The sequence below is a fragment of the Elephantulus edwardii genome, unplaced genomic scaffold (genome assembly GCF_000299155.1).
Source record: "Elephantulus edwardii isolate Elephantulus edwardi_28Jun2011 unplaced genomic scaffold, EleEdw1.0 scaffold00113, whole genome shotgun sequence".
In the NCBI taxonomy this organism is placed as follows: Eukaryota; Metazoa; Chordata; class Mammalia; order Macroscelidea; family Macroscelididae; genus Elephantulus; species Elephantulus edwardii.
In genome coordinates this window covers 5,077,965-5,097,388 of record NW_006399863.1, presented here as the reverse complement: position 1 = coordinate 5,097,388, position 19,424 = coordinate 5,077,965, and the positions used below count along the sequence as shown (strand labels likewise).

Sequence of the window (19,424 nt, the reverse complement as noted above, 5' to 3'; positions counted from 1 at the left end):
CAATGGTGTTTCTCTGGAGACTAAGGTGCGTCTGATACAGGCTATGGTCTTTGCAATCACTTGTTATGCATCAGAGAGTTGGACAATGACCAAGGAGGATAGAAGGAGAATTGATGCCTTTGAGCTGTGGTGCTGGAGAAGAGTACTGAGAATACCATGGACTGCTAGGAAAACAAACAGATTTGCCCTGGAAAGGGTTAAACCGGGTGGCTCCTTGGAGGCAAGGATTCTGAGGCTCCGTCTAACATACTTTGGACATGTTGTGAGGAGAGACCGGTCCTTGGAGAGGGACATCATGCTTGGGAGGGTGGAGGGACAGCGCAGGAGAGGAAGGCCCTCTATGAGGTGGATTGATTTAGTGACTGGGATAATTGGGATGGGAGTGTCAGAGACGGTGCGATTGGCACAGGACAGAGTGGAGTTTAGGGTTGTTGTACATAGGGTCGCTATGAGTTGCAGGCGACTTGACGGCACATAACAACAACAACAACATGTGATGCTGGAAGCGATGCCACCAGTATTTTAAATACCAGTAACGTCTCTCCTGGTGGACAGGTTGTGGTGGAGCTTTCACACTCAAGTAGATTAAGAAGCAGAAATGGTCATCAAATTGTTAAATAACAGGCCTTCAAAATACTATGAATAACAGGCACAGTATCGGATATAGCTCTCTGAGTTGTAGTCAACTCAGTAATGTTGTTACTGTTATGTGCTGTTGAGTTATCCGCAACTCATAGTGACCCTAAGTACAACCCTAAACTTTGTTCTGTTCTGTGCCAATCTTACTGTCTCTGACACACCAACCCCCATTACCCCACTCACTGACTCAATCCATCTCATCAAGGATCTTCCTCTCCTGTGTTGTCCCTCCACCCTCTCAAGCCTGACATCTCTCTCAAAGGACTGGTCCCTCCTTGGAACATGCCCAAAGTGTGTCAGATGAAGCTTCAGAGTCCTTGCCTCCAACGAGCAGCCTGGCTTTATCCTCTCCATGATGAACCTGTTCATTTTCTTAGCAGTCCATGGTATATTCAACACTCTTCTCCAACACCACAGCTCAAAGGCATCAATTCTCCTTCTATCATCTCTAGTCATTCTCCATCTCTCTGATGCATAGCAAGTTGACTGTAAAGACCATAGCCTGTATCAGGTGCACCTTAGTGTCCAGACTGACATCATTGCTCTTCAGTACTTTGGAGAGGTCTCAACAGCAGACTTTCTCAATGCAATACGTCTTTTAATTCCCTGGTTGCTGGTACAATAGTGTTGATTGTGGAGCCAAGCAAACTAAAACTGTTTACAATCTCTATCTTTTCAGCATTCATTATGATGCTGCCAGTCCGCCCAGTGGTGAGAATCTTTGTATTCTTTGAAGTTGATCTTCAATCCATACTGAAGGCTGCAGTCCTTGACCTTCTACAGCAAGCACTTCAGGTCCTACTCAGATTCAGCAAGCAGGGTTTTGCCATCTGCATAATGCAGTTTGTTGATGAATCTTCCTCCAATCCTGATGTCACATTTCTCTTCATAAAGCCCAGCCTCTCGGTAATCTGTTCTGCATAAAGATTGGAAAAGTATGGAGATATGACACATCCCTGGTGTACACCCTTCCCAATTTTGAACCATGCAGTGTTTCCTTGCTCTGTCCTGACGACTGCTTCTGGTCCAAGTATAGGTTTTCCAATAGCACAATCAAGTGTTCTGGGATTCCCATTCTTCTCAGAGTTAGTCACAGTTTGTTGTGATAGACATTTTTGCCAATTCATTCAGAACAGCTTGAACTTCTTCCTCACAACATTCTCATAACACACAGTAACAATAACAAAATTAACAATATATATCTGCAACTTCATTCCTGGTTCCCAAAAGGCTCTACCCTCTCCTTACATAGCTCTTCAGGTAGCAAGCTCTTCAGGTCCTCAGTTTCTGAAACACTCTTCTATGGCAACTCTTTAAATCTCGATAAACCATTAACAATACTTTTTTAAAGACAATCATTCATAACTCTAAGCTTTTTGTGCTAGCTGATATCTTGTCACATGGCCTGTTTCCATCACTAGCTTGGTAAGCCAAATGAGCTGCTTTTCCATTTCACAAGAAAATTTTAGAATCTCTGTAGGCTTTGCATTTTAAAAATAATCTTTTGTTTTATTTATGGAAAATCTGGCATCTGACCCTGCTACCTTACCTATACAGAGCTGGGGTGGGTATTTTTACTTATCCTTTCGGGCTTGCTTAAACATAAACTGGATTTTTGTGTTCTTTATCAGATTGTTGTTTTGTGAATGTGATGCTTCTAAAAGCTAAAAAATCCCTTTGTTAACAATTCACACAACTGCGGTCAAGTCTTCCATATTAAGCAATCCCAGAAATCACAAAAGACAAGCACCACAGAGACTAAGTGTTTAGAAACAGGTGTCTTCCCAGAGGAAATCATTCTCAGACTTAAGTAAGGAACTGACTAGTTCCTTTCAAGGTGGAAAGGAGCCCTTGTGATAATGTTGATAAAGCTGCTAACTGTTCAAACCAGTTCGAGAGAAAAGATGAGGCAATCTGCCTTTATAAAGGTTTATACCATTGGAAACACAGTGGGACAGGTGTACTCTGCCCTGTGGGGTCCTTATGAGGTGGAATTTACTCAACAGAAGTGAGTTTTCAAAGTAAAAGACAAATGAGTAATGAAAATAATGATACTACTGTGCAATGTTATGGCTCAATATACCATTTCAATGGAGACTATATCAAATCTGACTCTTCACGGCACTTCTTAGTTAACTTTGCCATTCATAAGGGATATCGCTATAACGTTATGTAGAAACTCACTGTGATTTCTATTTCTTAGACATCCATTTTTCCTCATTCTTACTCACTGCGATCAGGTCATAACTGACTCATACTTGACCCTCTATTGCTTTGTGCGTCCATGAATCACAAAGAAGGAGACTGATTGTTCATCTTTCTCCCTCAGAGCCGCTGCTGGATTTAAACCACCAAGAGAGGCTCAGCCTTTGGGTCAGCAGCGCAATTCGCTACGCACTACTCCAGCAAAGTTCCTTTCCTTCCTCACCAGTCAAGTAAGATTGCTGCTGCTATGTGACATCAAGTCACTTGTGACTCATAGTGACCCTATGTACGACAGCTCTAAACCCTGTTCTTTCCTGAGTCAACCTTATTGTCTCCAACACACCTACCCCACTGAGTCAATCCATCTCATCTAGATTCTTCCCCTCCTGCACTGTCCCTCCACTCTCCCAAGCATGATGTCCTTCTCCAAGTATGATGTCCCTCCTTGCAACATGCCCAAAGCATGTCAGACAGAGCTTCAGTATCCTTGCCTCCAAGGAGCAGCTTGGTTTCACTCTCTCAAGGATAAACCTGTTTGTTCTCTTAGCAGTGTATGCTAAATTCAGTACTCTTTTCCAGCACCACAGCTCAAAGGAGAGCACACTATTAGTTACTGTCCTGATTATTTTGTATTTTTCTGTACTTTTCCAATAATGATGAGTATAATTATTACTTTTTCTTTTACACAAACACTTTTAACATATTTCTTCATTCAATCCTTTGAGCACCCTCTGAGGATAGTGGGTGTATCTCCATTTTACAGATGATTAAACCACAGTTGAGTGACATCAGACAAGCCCCAGGGCCACCCAACCACCAAGAACAATCCAGAGAGTCACCCAAGTTGGCTGTAGTTTTCAGGCTGAACTCTTTCTACCATGCTCTGCTACACTCCTTAAACATTCTTCTGACCTGACCACTTCTGGAACTCTTACAGTAACTAGCCATTAAAAGTTCAATCAAACTTAAGGATTAATGGCCAAGCAGACAACCTCAGGCTAACAAAGGTCACAGTTTTCTTGCTGAAGACCATATAAATGTTTTATTCTCCTGGACAGAGTCCATGATGAAAGGTATGATTTGTAAATCTCACAGCATTTTTAGCTCTGGAAAGTGGCTTGCAGTATCTCCCTCCCTGAATAACTGGTGGGAGACAGAGCATTTAAGGATGAAACACAGTTATCACAGACCAACGAGAAGTTTAAGCCAAAACAATAATTTCAGTGAACATCTTGAGTTCACTCATGTCTGGGCCTCAGATCTTCATCTCCAGGGTGATTTGGTCGCAATATGCAGGCCATCCTCCTACAGAGTTTGATGTATCTCAGCTTTAATGTGCAAAAGAAAGGACTACAAACAAAAAACCAGAGAGAAAGTTGGGCAGGGAAACTTGTTCTTCATTGTGGCAGTCCCTGAGAGGAAGGGTTACATTAAAATCCACTGAACAGACTCCTACTCATATTTGCATTGCAAAAGTACAGATTACTTTGTTTCTTTACTCCATGAGAAAAATACACACACACACACACACACACACACACGTGCATGTGTATATATACAAGGCCCCATATGCAGCAGCAGTCAGAAAAATCAAATGACATATTATTACACTATATAAATCTTTTGCCAAGCACCTCTTTAAAATGCTAAAAGGCAAGGTTATCACTTGGACATGAGTCATGGTATTTTCAATCACCTTATTATACACATGTGAAAGTTCAACACAAATAAGAAAACAATGACGATATGATGTCTTTGAGTTGGGATATTGGCAAAGAATACTGACCATACCACAGCCTGAACAAAGAAATACATCTTGCAAGAAGCATGGCTGGTCTATGATTTGGAGGCCAGGATGGTGCATCTTCATCTCACACACTTTGGGCATGCTGTCGGGAGGACCTCATGGTTGATAAAGCAGAGATGGCAGACAAAAAGAAGACGCTTTGCGCAATGGATTGACATGGTGACTGCAGTAATGGGATCCTGGATGGGAGGGACTGTCAGGGTCACAGTGGACTAGGCACTGTTTGGTTCGGCTGGATACAGACTGTCCTGAGTTGGAAGTAACTTGAGTGCACTAGGCAACAACAGCATATGCAGTGAAGTAAATGGCAATACATTTTAAACTCATTGCTGTTGAGTCAATTCTCAGTAACTCAGTTCTCAAGTGTGTTGACCCCAATTGCGCTGAGGGTCTCTAATGGTGCAAACTTTGGGAAGCAGACTGCAACATTTTACACTTGCAGATTGACTGTGGTCTGTTCAAATTTTCAACTTTCTGGTTAGTAGCTAACAGTTTAAACACTGTGCCACCACGGCTTCTTAAGGTAAAGGATAGATCTTACTATTTCCTCTCTATAATCTGCAAATTTTCTTCAAATGAGTATTTTTTACAATGGATAAGAATCATAACTGCCATTACTTTTTCTCCCCTTGCCACTCCCATTGTTTTTTCCTGGAAGGTTCCATTAATTACTCTATTACCATTACATTTTATAAGGAAACAACCAAGATTAAAACCATGAACTAGGATTCTTAACAGGAAGTGGTAAACCATGAACACATTTTTTTTGCTGTGGTTATTATTTCCATACAAACATCTCAAAAGGCTCCTAAGGAGTTTAATAACTATTCACATATAAGAATGATGAGTAGTCAGGTGCTAGAGATCAAACTTTAATTTCAAAAAGTACAAGTCAAATTCTTTCAAATTGATGTCAGAAATATAAATTACTGTGACATATTATCATAATATTTTCCAAATCTTTCAAAAACAGGTAACAGTAACAATAGCATTATCAGCAATGCCTGCCATTTAATGAATGAGTTCTTCAGATCAGGAAGGTCTGATGGCATAGTCCTTAGTGAACTACATTGCTAACCAAAAGCTGTACATCTCCAGCAGTTCAAATCCCCCAGTATTTCCATGGAAGAAAGATGGATAACAGCCTCAGAAACCCAATGGAGGTTTAGCTGTGAGTCAGAAACAACTCAGTAGCAGTCAATTAATTTTTGAGTTCTACATATCAGGTATGCAAATAGGTGCTTTTGATGTCTAAACTCTTAGAACTGTCAAAGCTATTTGGTGAGGCAGGTTCTTGTCTTAACTGATCTTAAAAACAAAGAAATGAGGCTTACAGAAGTTGAATAATTTAAACAATTGAGACTTAAAATCAACCATGTCTTAACCACTATTTTAAAATGAAAATGTGTAAGATTGAAATCAATTAAACTGGCTTCTGAAATTAACAACTTTTGAGACATGGTAGAACAAATTTGACAATGAGAGTGTTACAGATTAAATGTGTCCCCACCTTCCTCACAAAAAAAAAAAATTGTCAGCTTGGCTAGGTTATTAGTCCCAGGATTAGGTAATTATCTTTCTTTTTATGATCTAATGAAATTCATTATTGTATATTTTATAAATCTTCCATCAGGTTAATCATACAGGGTTAATGGTGGTGTGGGAGAAGAGTACTAAAGAGCCCATGGACTGCCAAAAGAACAAACAGATATGTCCTGAAGAAGGTGCAACCGAATGTTCCTTGGAGACAAAAGTGATAAAACTTGGTCTCACATATTTTGGGCAAGTTGCTAGAGGAGGCTATTCTTTGGAGAGGGACACCATGCATGGGAAGGTGGCGAGTCAGCAAAAGAGAAGAAGAACTTCAATGAGATGGATTGACAGAATGACTGTAGCAATAGGCTCAATAGGTCAGAAACTGTAAGGATGGCACAGGATAGGAGAGGTTCAGATCTGTCTTTCATAGGGTCACTATGAGTCTTACTCAACTTGACAACACCAAACAATAACATGTTAATGAGAAAGAATACAATCTACAAGATTAGGTTGTATTTTGAGTCAATCTTTTTTTTTTTAAATTATTTGTGTGTGTGTGCTGTCAAATCAGATCTGACTGGTACTGAAGGAGATTGTCCCTCTTCCTCCAGCAGAACATCTGGTGGATTTGAACCACACACCTCTGGGATTGCAGTGCAGCTTCCTGCCTCTTGGCCACCAGAGCTCCCTGAGTTAATCTCTTTTGAGAAATAAAGATTAAACAGTTGAGCAGAGAGCAGAGGGACATATAACTACCAAGAAAAAAGTCAGGAGTAAAAGCACTGTGAACCACCTAGAGCCAGGAGACACATACAGTCTTTCCCTACATGGAGTTCTCTGAGTTTGAACTTTTAGCTTCTATACTATGAGATGATAAATTTATTTTTTTAAAGGCATTTACATGTGCCATTTCTATTTTTTTCATTTTTATTCATTTATTGTTACACATTTTCTTCCCTCTTCACCCCCATCTACTCTCACCCCAGTCTACTTTGCAATGCACCCCTTGTTCCAGATTGTTCTCATACATATAATACCTCATCATCTATTCCTTTTGGACCATTCTTCCCCTTATCTGTTCCAATACAGTGTTAGCTATCTATCCACTCTTTCCTCTTCTCCCCCTAATCCCCCTGACATGTGCTATTTCTATTATAGCACCACTAGATAACTAAAACAGATAGCAACTTAAAAAAATAGTAACTAAGATAACGGAGAAAACATGAAATCATGAAGACTATTAAAAACATAACGCCAATTCTCAAAGCAGGACACCAAAGGAGCTCATTAAAAGAACCATAGTCCCATTGTAAGTAAGAATTCCAAAGGTTTTCTCCTGGATGCTTTTTTGGAATCTACATTTCTAAGCAGAAAATATTTCATATTCTTTATTATCTATGTATCTCATGACATCACACAAAGCAGATTATATAAGTATTTGGGACAAGTACATACATAAACCTTAACATTCCAGTCACACTACGAGTATAAAAGTTTATCACCCTGGACCATACCTTGGTTTTCATGAACTTGGAGTGACTTTTGTAAACCTCGATTTGTTTGATCTCTTCCTCCCGGTCCTCGGTGTTCAACACACCATTGGCCTTCAACATCTGGATCTCATCCTCCAGATCCCTTATATTGCGCTCCAAGGAAGCAATTTTCGTGTCCTTTGGTAAAATAAAAGAAACAAAATTATTTTTCAGTATCATCAAAACAATTTAAGGAGATTTTGTAGTAACTCATTGTCATTGTAGTAACACATTAAAACGTATTCATAGTCTTAAACAAAGGATAATTATTTTTTCCACTTTTAAGCATCATCTGTGAGTTTTTTCCAAAGCTGCCATGAAGAATCATGAACTAACAGAATATACAGGGTTAACCAAGATGTTACTTCAGACCTGAGAGGTGACTCTAGACCTGAGAACAAAACCACCAAAGAAGTAGTGACAAAGTTAATTTAAAATGTTAAAGAAGACAAATGTCATTTGGGTGTGACATTTAAGCTTTGAGATAGGGTTTCCCAGTGTATTTTCAAGTTCATTTGAGGCAAAAATATTTTTTTTAAAAAAACCAACTTTTGTAAACAAACAAAAGTAATGGTCTGTTCATGGCTCTATTCTGTGGCAGGTTTAATAAGGCACACTTGGAATACAACTGTGAGAGACAAGGAAACTCAAGTTCACTAACGAGGAAAAGAATTCACATCTAAGATCGAGGCATAAGTGAAAGTAAATGGCTGGATCCTGATTTAGTATGACTGACGCACTAAATTTTGGGAATTTATAACAACTGGAAATAATCTATCACAGTGTCCTGATACATGTGGCAAGGAGTCAAGTTCCTGTGTGACAAAAAGCATGACAACCACCTTGCTGGGGAATTCCTAAGCCACTGATTTACTGACCTGAAATTTAAAGGAAAAGAAAAGAATTGAAATATTATGCTAAAGCAGGGAATTACTTAAGAAAACAACAGGCAATGACAGATTTAAAAAAATAATAATAATAAGGAAGTAAAAGGCTAAACACAGGAAAAGGTGTAATAAGAAATGATGTATTCAAAAGAAGAGAAAAAAGAGCAATTACAGAGGCTTTAAGAAAAAAAAAATCTCCCAACTGCAAGTTTCAGGTATTAGATTGAAATCTGTCTTTGAAATTAAACGTGCTGAAACTTTGACTAGAAGTCCTCCCACTATCACCCATTACTTTGCATTTTATTCCAACAAGCTGTGCTGCATTCCTGAATCCATGCATTTTGAGGCCGCCAGAAAGATGGACCATTTCCTCCTGTGCAATTAACTGCCTCTGAAAACCCACTGGATGATCAGCTCTGTGTTGGCTCCCACTCTGGTACACAACAAAAATGGTTCATTCCAGTTTCAGTGTTTGCATTTCCACTCCAGCATAAATGTATCAGAACCTACATTTTAACATGAGGCTTCGTCTAACATAACATACTTTGGACATGTTATGAGGAGAGACCGGTCCTTAGAGAGGGACATCATGCTTGGGAGGGTGGAGGGACGGCGCAGGAGAGGAAGGCCCTCTATGAGGTAGATTGATTTAGTGACTGGGATAATTGGGATGGGAGTGTTGGAGACAGTGCGATTGGCACAGGACAGAGCGGAGTTTAGGGCTGTTGTACACAGGGTCGCTATGAGTCACAGGCGACTCGACGGCACATAACCACAACAATAACATTTTAACAAGGCCTGATTACATCCTGAAAAGCAAAGTTGAAGTGGGTAGAGCAATGTCTACTACTCCAAAGAGGTGTCTTTGGCTGAATGTATTTCATTGCTGTTGTTGTTGCTGTTGTTGTGTATCAGACAGTCAGAACTGACTCACAGCTGACCCACTAGCAGGTTTTCAGAGGCAGTCAATCGCAAGGGAGGAGACTGCCTGTCCTCCCATCAAGCAGCTGCTGGTCTCAAACCACATGCCTTCAGATTGCAGTGCAGCCCCTTGCCACTAGGCTACCAAAGCTCCCTGTTTGCATATTACTTTTAAATTATATTACAAAATAATATATGTAGTGGTTTTTAAATAATGTATGTCATAGGTTTAAAAAACACCATCAGTATATTTCACAAATAAGAAATCCCTAGAAGTAGGTAACTGTGGACTCTCCCAAAACTGGCCAAAGAGAAATATAGAGTAGCTCTTTCCAAAAGCCACAAGCCTTAATGTTTGATGCAAAGGGAGTTCTGGGGTCAAAAAAGTTTTCCAAACGCTTATTGAGGATTCCCAACGTGCACAAGCATTAACGACCATGAGAAATCCTGTAGCAAACACACTCTCTTTCATTCATTATGAATGAAATTACTCTGCAAGTAAAGTCTCAGAGGGGGAAAACCACCCTCTTTTTAAGAAAGACTTTAATGATCATATTAAGCTCAGGGTTATACTGTGAAAGTCAAGAGTCAAGACAATGATTTGCATTCTTCCAGTGAACTCGTGCCATGATCACCTCCACTTTACATAATTAAGATCCTAAGCACGCAGGTCATCTTGTCAGCTCCTGTCACTAAGGGTTGGTGCTCCAGGGACCTGCTCTGAACCTGGCATTGAACACTCTGGGGGAGCAAACAGATTGGGTTTTCTGTCATCTCTGAAGCGTCCCTTCAGCCCATGCCTCTGGTGACATTTTTCTAATGTCTTGAGTAGGATAACGATTATCATACCATGTTGTTTTCACACTATATTTTGGTCATGGACTATAAAAATGTTGGAGTGAGGAAAGTTTATGGATTAAAAAAAACCCAACCAAACAACCCGTTAAAAATATATTTGTTTCAGGCTCTGCTAGTTCAGAAAAAAAAAATGTGAATTCAGTATCTCTTTGAAATAAGTTATTTACACATATTTTAAAAATGCTTATCTAAGATCTAGACATAAATACAAATAAAACCTTACATTTAAAGATTCATATCTAAAACAAAAGAACCCTGGAAGCCTAATCTGTTAAATGTTGGGGTGGTAACAGAAAAGTTAGCTGTTTGAACCCACAAGTCTACACCAGGTATGATTCACAGGTTCAGAAACCCTTCAGGTCACTATGAGCTGGAAATTAACATAATGACAAAGAATGAATGACTCAGGGCAACTTCAGTTCATTAGGCAAAAGGTACAAATAGTAATTTGTTCTTGTTTGCCATCAAGTCAGAACTCACTCATAGCTGACCCTCAGCAGGTTTTAGGAGCAGTAAATTCCATGGGAGAAGATGGCTCATCTGGTGGATTCGAACTGCATGCCCATGGAGTAGAAGCACAACTCCTTACCTCTGAGCCATCAGAGGTTCCTAGTCATTTGTTGTTGTTTCCTGCAGAGGTGGAATCAAACCATAGCTGACCCTCTGGTGGGTTTTCAGAGGCAGTTCATTGCATGGTAGGAGATTGCCCATCCTTCTCTGATGGAGCAGCTGGTGGCCTTGAACAGCATGTCTTCAGGATTGCAGCACAGCTTCTTGCCAGTAGGACACCAGAGCTCCCTCATTTAGTGAGCTTCTAAGAAATAGCCAAGGAGCCCTGGTGATGTTGTTCATAAGTTGTCAGGCTGCTGACCAAAAGATGAGTGGTTCAGATCCACCAGTCACTTGGTAGGAGGAAGACAGGCAGTCTTGTGTAAAGATTTCTAGCATCAGAAGCCTGGTGGAGTGTCCCTTTGAGTCAGACTACAAGTGAGGTTTTTTGGTTGCTTGTTTCAGTTTAATCAATAATCAGTCTGAGTGGTGCAACAGGTTAGTGTACTTGGTTGTTAACCAAAAATTCAGAGGTTGCAGTCCATCCAAAGGTGACTTCAAAGAAAAACCTGCTGATCTACTTTTGTTGCTTGAAAAATCAAGCACTCGGAACCTTGTGAAGCACAGTTCGCTATGACACATGGGCTCACTGTGATGTGTAATTAACTTGAGAATAGTGAGGTTTGACTTTTCTTAATTCCTAGTGGCTACTTCTCTGTGAGCCCAATCTGTCAGTTCTTAATGGAATCATGAATGGTTACTAGGGATGAGAAGGGAGGCAGTCGAAGGTTATTGTTGTTGTTATGTGCCATTGAGTCACTTACAACTCATAGCAACCCTATGTACAACACCCCTAAACCCTGCTTTATCCTGTGCCAACCTCATTGTCCCTGCCACGCCTATCCCCATTATCCCAGTGATGGAATAAATCCATCTCATCGAGAGTCTTCCTCTCTTGTGCGGTCCCTCCACCCTCCCAAGCATGATGCCCTTTTCCAAGGACTGGTCCCTCCTTACAACATGTCCAAAGTATGTCAGAAAAAGCTTCAGAATCCTTGCCTCCAAAGACGAACTTGTTTATTCTCCTAGCAGTCTACAGTATATTCAACACTCTTCAACACTACAGCTCAAAGGCATCAATTCTCCTTCTATCATCTCTAGCCATTCTCCAGCTCTCTGATGCATAGCAAGTGATTGTAAAGACCATGGCCTGTACCAGGCGCACCTCAGTGTCTAGACTGACATCATTGCTCTTCAGTACTTTGGAGTGGTCCCTAACAGCAGACTTTCTCAATGCAATACGTCTTTTAATTTCCTGGCTGCTGGTGCCAAAACTGTTGATTGTGGAATCAAGCAAACTAAAGCTGTGAACAATCTTAATCTCTTCATCATCCATCATGATGCTGCCAATCTGCCCAGTGGTGAGAATCTTTGTTTTCTTGATGTTGAATCTCAATCCATACTGAAGGCTGCCGTCCCTGACCTTCCACAACAAGTGCTTCAGGTCCTCCTCAGTTTCAGCAAGCAGGTTTGTGTCATCTGCATAATACAGATTGTTGATGAGTCTTCTTCCAATCCTGTTGCCACATTTCTCCTCATAGAGCCCAGCCTCCCAGATAATCTGTTCTGCATAAAGATTAAAAAGGTAAGGAGATAGAACACATCCTTGATGCACACCCTTCCCAATTTGAACCATGCAGTGTTTCCTTGCTCTGTTCTGACAACAACCTCCTGGTCCAAGTATAGGTTTCTCATAAGCACAATCAAGTGTTCTGGGATTCCCACTCTTCTCAACGTCAGTCACAGTTTGTTACGATCCACACAGTCAAATGCCTTTGCATAGCTAACGAAACACAAATAGACATTCCTCTGGCACTCTCTGCTTTCAGCCAAGATCCATCTGATATTAGTTATTATCCCTAGTGCCACTGCCTCTTCTAAATCCAGCGCCTGCACTTCAAGCAGTTCTCTGTTGATGTGCTGTTCTACTCATTTTTTTATGATCTTCAGCAGAATCTTGCTTACATGTGATATCAATGATATTGTTCTATAATTTCCAACACTGTTGGATCACCTCTCTTTGGAATGGGAACAAATATAGATCTCTTCCAGTCAGTAGGCCAAGTGGCTGTCCTCCAGATTTCTTGGCAAAACTTGGTGAGGACATCCAGGGCAGCATCTATTTGCTGAAATATGTCAACTGCTAAGCCATCAATTCCTGGGGCCTTGTTTTTTGCCACTTCTTTCAGAGCAGCTTGAACTTCCTCCTTCATCACCACAGGCTCTTGATCATTCATTGTTTCATGAAATTCTTCTGTGTCCACCAATTCCTTTTGGTACAATGACTCTGTATACTCTTTCCATCTTTTTTAATGCTTCATGCATCATTTAATATTGTGCCCAAAGCATTGAATCAGTAAATAGAAAAGGTTGTTGTATTATGTCACTGAGTAAGAACCTGCTCACAGATGACCCTCCACGAGTTTTCAGAGGCTGTAAATCACACAGGAGGAGCTTGCCTGTTTCCTCTCATCGAACAGCTAGTGCATTGAAACCGCTTCCCTTTGAACTGGCAAAACATCTTCTTATTCATTTGAACCCTTTCCTTTGGGATTGCAGTGTAGCTTCTTACAACTAGGCCATTTGAGTTCCCTAAATGGATAACAGACACATATTAAGATGGACAAAGGCGAAAGGATGCTCAACATAATATGACTAATGAAGGAGATGGCACAGAGAAATACAAAGGGTAGAAGAATTCAAAGAAGTCAGAATTACAAAGAAACAGGAAAAGTAGAATTTCATGAGTATTAAAATGAATGTTACTGGGAGCTCTGGTGGCCTAGTGGCAAGAAACTGCAGTGCAATCCAAGAGGTGTGCAATTCAAATCCAACAGATGCTATGCTGGAGAAGGAAGGACAATCTCCTCCTGTACCAGTCAGATCTGATAAGCTAGTCTGTTCAAGTAACAACTACAGAAATGAGGGTAAATGTCAGTGGAAAGTAAAATTAAATTCTGCCCTCATTTTTTTTCTTCTTCTAGTAATCTCTGGTATAATCTATGGTATGTCTCCTCCAGAGTGTTAGAGAGCTTAGAGTCAGGGCAGGTTCTCATTCATTCAGGAAATATACTGTTGTTAGATGCCATCATGTCATTGTGACTCAGAGACCCCAAACCCAGCACTGTCTTATACAATCTGCACTATCTCCACCCATTGCTATAACTACCATGTCACTCTGTCTCGCTCACGGAAGATCTTCTTCTCTGTTTCTGACCTATTTTTCCAAGCATGATGCCTTTTGCTAAGCATGATGTCTTCTTCCTAAGACTGGCCCCACATAACAGCATGTTTTAAGTATGTGAGACAAATGTTCCAACACCTTTGTCTCTATGGACCACTTGGGTTGCACTTCCTCTGAAAAAGATTTCTTTGTTCTTTTGACAGTTCGTGGGATACTCAATACTTTAATGGACATTCACTGAGTACCATTGACTTTGGCAGGCATGTGAAATACAAAGTAGAACTCAGGACAAATCATGAGCTTCCTTCTAGCTCTAGAACTTGAGTCTAGCCCTTTGCTACTCCAAGTGTAATTCACAGAGCTGAAGCAGGCATCACCTGGCGGTGTTTTAATAAATGCAGGCTCTCATCCAAAATTATAAAATTTGAACATGCACTTTCCCCAGATGACTCTATGTTACATGTGACTGCAGAAGTCCTGGGTACAAGGGATATGAAGGACCAGTGCAGAAGAGGTCAGGCCAACAGTGCTGGCCAAGGTCACATAGAAAACCAAGAGTCTTGAGAGTAACTTTCTAGAACCTCTTTTCCAGTCAGGATGTCATTATTATCCCATTTTGTGTTTGTCAAACATTATGTTCCATCACAGAGCAAGAAACAGATTTTATTTCCTCTCTAGGAACTGTGAACACAGAAGTGGCATGTGGGTGGAACATCAGAAAGGCAGTATCATTTAGTCACAAAAAGTAACAATTATGTGATTGCTGAGTGTCACAATGTGCTTTCCCTTCAAATATAGTAAGAATTACTGGTTTCCATCTTAATATCAGACCATGAAAGAAAAATATAAGCATTTTTTACAGAGCACAGAACACACTGTGATCATATATCAGTCTATGGATGTTGATCAACACATGAAGGGCCAACTTGGTTTAAAGACGACGTGATCTAATATCCAGGAAAACGTCCCTACATAATTATATTATACTTTATTTAGAATAAAATTCTAAACTATTATTACTGGTACCACAGAAGCTCTTGAAGGCTTAACTTTTAGAAATCATCTAGCCAAAGCTGCAGACGTAAGAGCAGCCTTTGGTCTCACACTATCTGGGTAATGCCTCACCATTGGAAGGATTTGCTGTGGAGGATAAGCCACAGTTAAATGAATCCATGAGGCCCTGGGAATGCTACAACTAAAAGGTTAATGGTTCAAATCCACCAGCTGCTTCATAGGAAAAACATATAAAATCTTCCATAAAGATTTACAGTCTCAAAAACCCTATAGCACAGTTCTACTTTGTCCTAGAACATTCCTGTGAGTTGGGATTTATTCAATGGCAGTGAGATAAAAGCCCAGGGATCTCTGGTGGTAGGCACAATGGTGAAACATTCACTAAAAGGCTGGTGTTTTGAACCCACTAGCTGCTTGTTCTGTGAGAACGAGGCAGTCTGCTTCCATAAGATTTACAGTGTTGGAAACTCTATGAGACAGTTCTACTCTGTCCCATAAAATCAGTAGGAATCAGAACTGAATCGATGGTGATGCATTTAGCTTTGTTTTCTGTACAAGCCCAAGATAAAAACTCTAGGAAGAAGTACTTGAACCTAGGATTTGTAACAAGAAAAAATTAAAAACAAAAACATCAAAAGCTCATATCTTGGGGCCCTATCAAACCAAAAGAAAATTATGGTCTAAATTAAGAGGTAAGGAGCACATTGTACAGATGTCACCTCACTCTTTATGATAAAAGACACATACTCAACATTTATTTGGATTCACTCACTCATTCTTGTAAAGTCAGAATCAGTCCACAGCTGACCCTCTCCAGTGGATTCCCAGGACACTATAAATTACACAAGAGGAGAATGACCACATGGAGTGCCTGGTGGATTCAAACCATCAGAAAGCCCAGGTTTGGGGGTTAGCAGTCCTAATGGACTAGAACACCAGATTTCTCTTGAGTTAGCTTAGGTAAAATTAAAAGAAATTAAGGTGCTTTTATGTATTTTTGTGTGTTTCATTGACTATGCAAAGGCATTTGACTGTGTGGATCACAACAAATTGTGGCTAACCTTGAGTAAAATGGGAATCCCAGAACACTTGATTGTGCTTATGTAAAACCCATACTTGGACCAGGAAGCAATACTCAGAACAGAGCAAGGAAACACTGCATGGTTCAAAATAAGGAAACAAGTGTGTCAGGGATGCATCCTGTATCCACACTTTTTCAATCTATATGAAGAACAGATCATTCAGGAAGCAGGACTTTATGAGGAGAAATGTGGCATCAAGATTGAGGGAAGACTCATCAACAACCTATGATATGCAGATGACATAACCAAACTGAAGAAGGCCTGAAGTGCTTGCTGCAGAAGGTCAAGGACTATAGTCTTCAATATAGATTGAAGCTCAACATCAAGAAGACAAGATTCTAACCAATGGGCCAGTTGGCAGCACCACAATAGATGGAGAAGACACTGAGGTTATAAACAATTATAGCTTGCTCAGATCCACAATCAACATTTATGGCACCAACAGTCAGGTCAAAAGACAAATTGCATTAAGAAAATCTGCTGTCAAGGACCTTGCCAGAGTGCTGAAAAGCAACGATGTCATTCTAGAGACTAAGGTGTGCCTAATTCAGGCCATGGTCTTTACAATTACTTGTTATGCTTCAGAGAGCTGGACAATGACTAAAGATAACAGAAGAACTGATGCCTTTGAATTGTGGTGCTGGAGAAGAGTCTTGAACATACCATGGACTGCCAAGAAAACAAACAGGTCTGTCTTGGAAAGGGTGAAACCAAATTTTTCTTGAAGGCTAGGATTTTGAAGCTCTGTCTCACATACTTTAGACACATGGCCAGGAGAGACCAATCCTTGGAGAAGGAGATCATGCTCAGAAAGGTGGAGAGACAGCATAGGAGAAGAAGAGCCTGGATGAAATAGATTGATATAGTGACTGGGGCACTGGAGGTTGGTTTGTCAGAATTAGTAAGATGGGATCAGGACAGAGTTCAGAGCTGCTGTACATAGGGTTGTTACGGATCACAGGCAACTTAATGGCACATAACAACAACAAAAACAACACTGGTTTGCTCACAAAGTTCATATACATTGTGATTCACACTAGCCTTCATTCACATTTTATTTCATGCAATCATTCTGAATCATTATATTTTCTAAAATGAATTAACACTGAACTATGTCAATCACTGCCCTGTCTTTCTGGATCCCCATTGGATTTTTCCCATTTCTTTCCCAACCCCTCCCTCCATCCATCAAATTGTGTGACCCTGTGATTTCCATCCAGCCATTCCTTACCCCTCTGCTCCTACCTGGTCTTGTTTGGTTTGTGGGTTTTTGTGTGGCTTGTTTGTTGTTTTTTTTAAAAAAACACTAAAAAACCAACAACTTTTGGCTCATTCTCCATACAACCTATGCCTGGGTTCTCATTCTTGTTAATAAGCCCACTATTGTCCCAGGCAGAAAAAGTGACTTGAGGGCCTTTTTGGACAATGACCTCTGAGGTTTGATCTCCCTGTATGCATGAATATCTTCTTTTTTAATGATAACAGACTTAAGTCTCATAGCATAAGAGAGTTAAAACCATCTTTACTATCTATCATCACCATGTTTGAGCCCATTGCTGCAGTCACCATGTATATGTCATAATTATGTCACATGCATGTCATGTTTATGGTATGTGTGTAAGAGCTAGAACTGAGATAAAAATGGGGTCCAAGAACACCTAGTCTTCAGAGTCAAGCTAAGGGTTTGGCCTTGGGTCTGAGAATCATATATAAGCTGGTAAGCAAGGGGGCAGTTTGATGGCTTTGTTGTTGTCACATGCTATCAAGTTGGGCCCTACTCAAAGCTGACTCGCCATTGGGCTTTCAGAGGTGGCAGATCACATGGGAAGAGATCACTTATCCTTCTCTTGTGGAGCAGCTAGTGGACTGGAACTATGTGCCTTTGGAATTACAGAGCAGCTTCTTACCACTAGACCACCAGAGCTCCCTTGGTGGCTTCAGGAAGTAAATTTATAAAATAAATAAATGGATGAATGAATGAATGAAAGGTAAAAGAGGAGGGCACACAGAAGCTGAGATGACAGAGAAGAGATCCCTCAGGCTAAAAGATGAGAACATTTTCTGAGCTGGTTGGATGCCAAGGACTGGGAGGATAGTGGAAAAATCACCAAGAAAATGAAGGGGCAAAACAAAAGGGCTCAGAAAGTAAAAGCGTCAGTAGTTTTCAAAAGGAAGGAGAGTCAAAGAAAGGTTTGGAAAAGTAAAGACGTAGTGACAGGAGGACAGTTTCACTGGACTGTGTTATTATTATGTGGAAACCGAACTCCAATGTTTCAAATCCCACAGAGTCAGGGGTGATTACTCGATCACTCAACAACCAGCGTAACCATACACAGCACAGGCACAAATTCAAAAGGACACCACACAGAACCCAAGAGGCTGAGAAGTTTCAACGGGTCCAAGTTAGCCCTTTAGTCACTGTCCTTGGGAATCCTGGGAGAAGGTAGAGTAGGTTTGTGGTGACTCTGGGTTTAAGTATTTAACATAGCCATGGAAATGTTGCAGTATTTTAACAACCAGTGTAGCTGCACCTGTGAATGTCAACATTGGCCTGCATGGAAAAATGTTTCAATTACTACTGAGAACACTCAACATCCCCATGCTTTGAAGGGAGCCTCACTAACACAAAATCACTTTTAGGTGCCTTTGAATTAATAAAAGAAAGGCTGCTCCATGCCAGCTGGTGATCACAGTATCAGAATCACTGGGAGAGTGTGTAAAAACCATCAGCAGCTTGCTTTCACCCAGGAAGCTCCCCTTTCAGAAGAGGTCAGACACAGAAATCCACATGCACTGTTACGTTCCTCAGGTTAAGGATCACACAGGGAGGATTCCTTCGTAAATACTTACGTTTCCTCTCAAATGTATGTCTCACCTGAATATAGATGTGGAGAGTAAAAATAAGTGTACATGCTCCAAAGAAGCACAGAGAACTAGCACAGCCACTGAAGCAAACAGTATTTTTCAAAAACGATTGTTTGGAAAATGCAGTTAATGAGAATAGTCAGTGTGTACTGATGACTTAGGCAACTGTTGTGCTGTCAAATCCCAGTTTCCCTATACTGGAGGAACTGAAGAACAATTTCAAGTCTCGAATTGCAATACTTAAGTTTGCTTTGGGTTGTTGTTGTTGTTGTTGTTGTTGTTGTT

At 40.5% G+C, this 19,424-nt stretch overlaps 1 protein-coding gene across 1 annotated transcript in view; it reads right to left on the bottom strand.

The window, feature by feature from the left end:
* The window catches only part of ERC2 (ELKS/RAB6-interacting/CAST family member 2), a 1,171,987-nt gene that overhangs the window by 711,006 nt on the left and 441,557 nt on the right, over positions 1 to 19,424 (bottom strand). Inside the window, exon 5 of the mRNA XM_006892220.1 lies at positions 7,702 to 7,857. Coding sequence (XP_006892282.1) covers positions 7,702 to 7,857 — 156 coding nt within the window. The remainder of the gene's footprint in view (positions 1 to 7,701; positions 7,858 to 19,424) is intronic.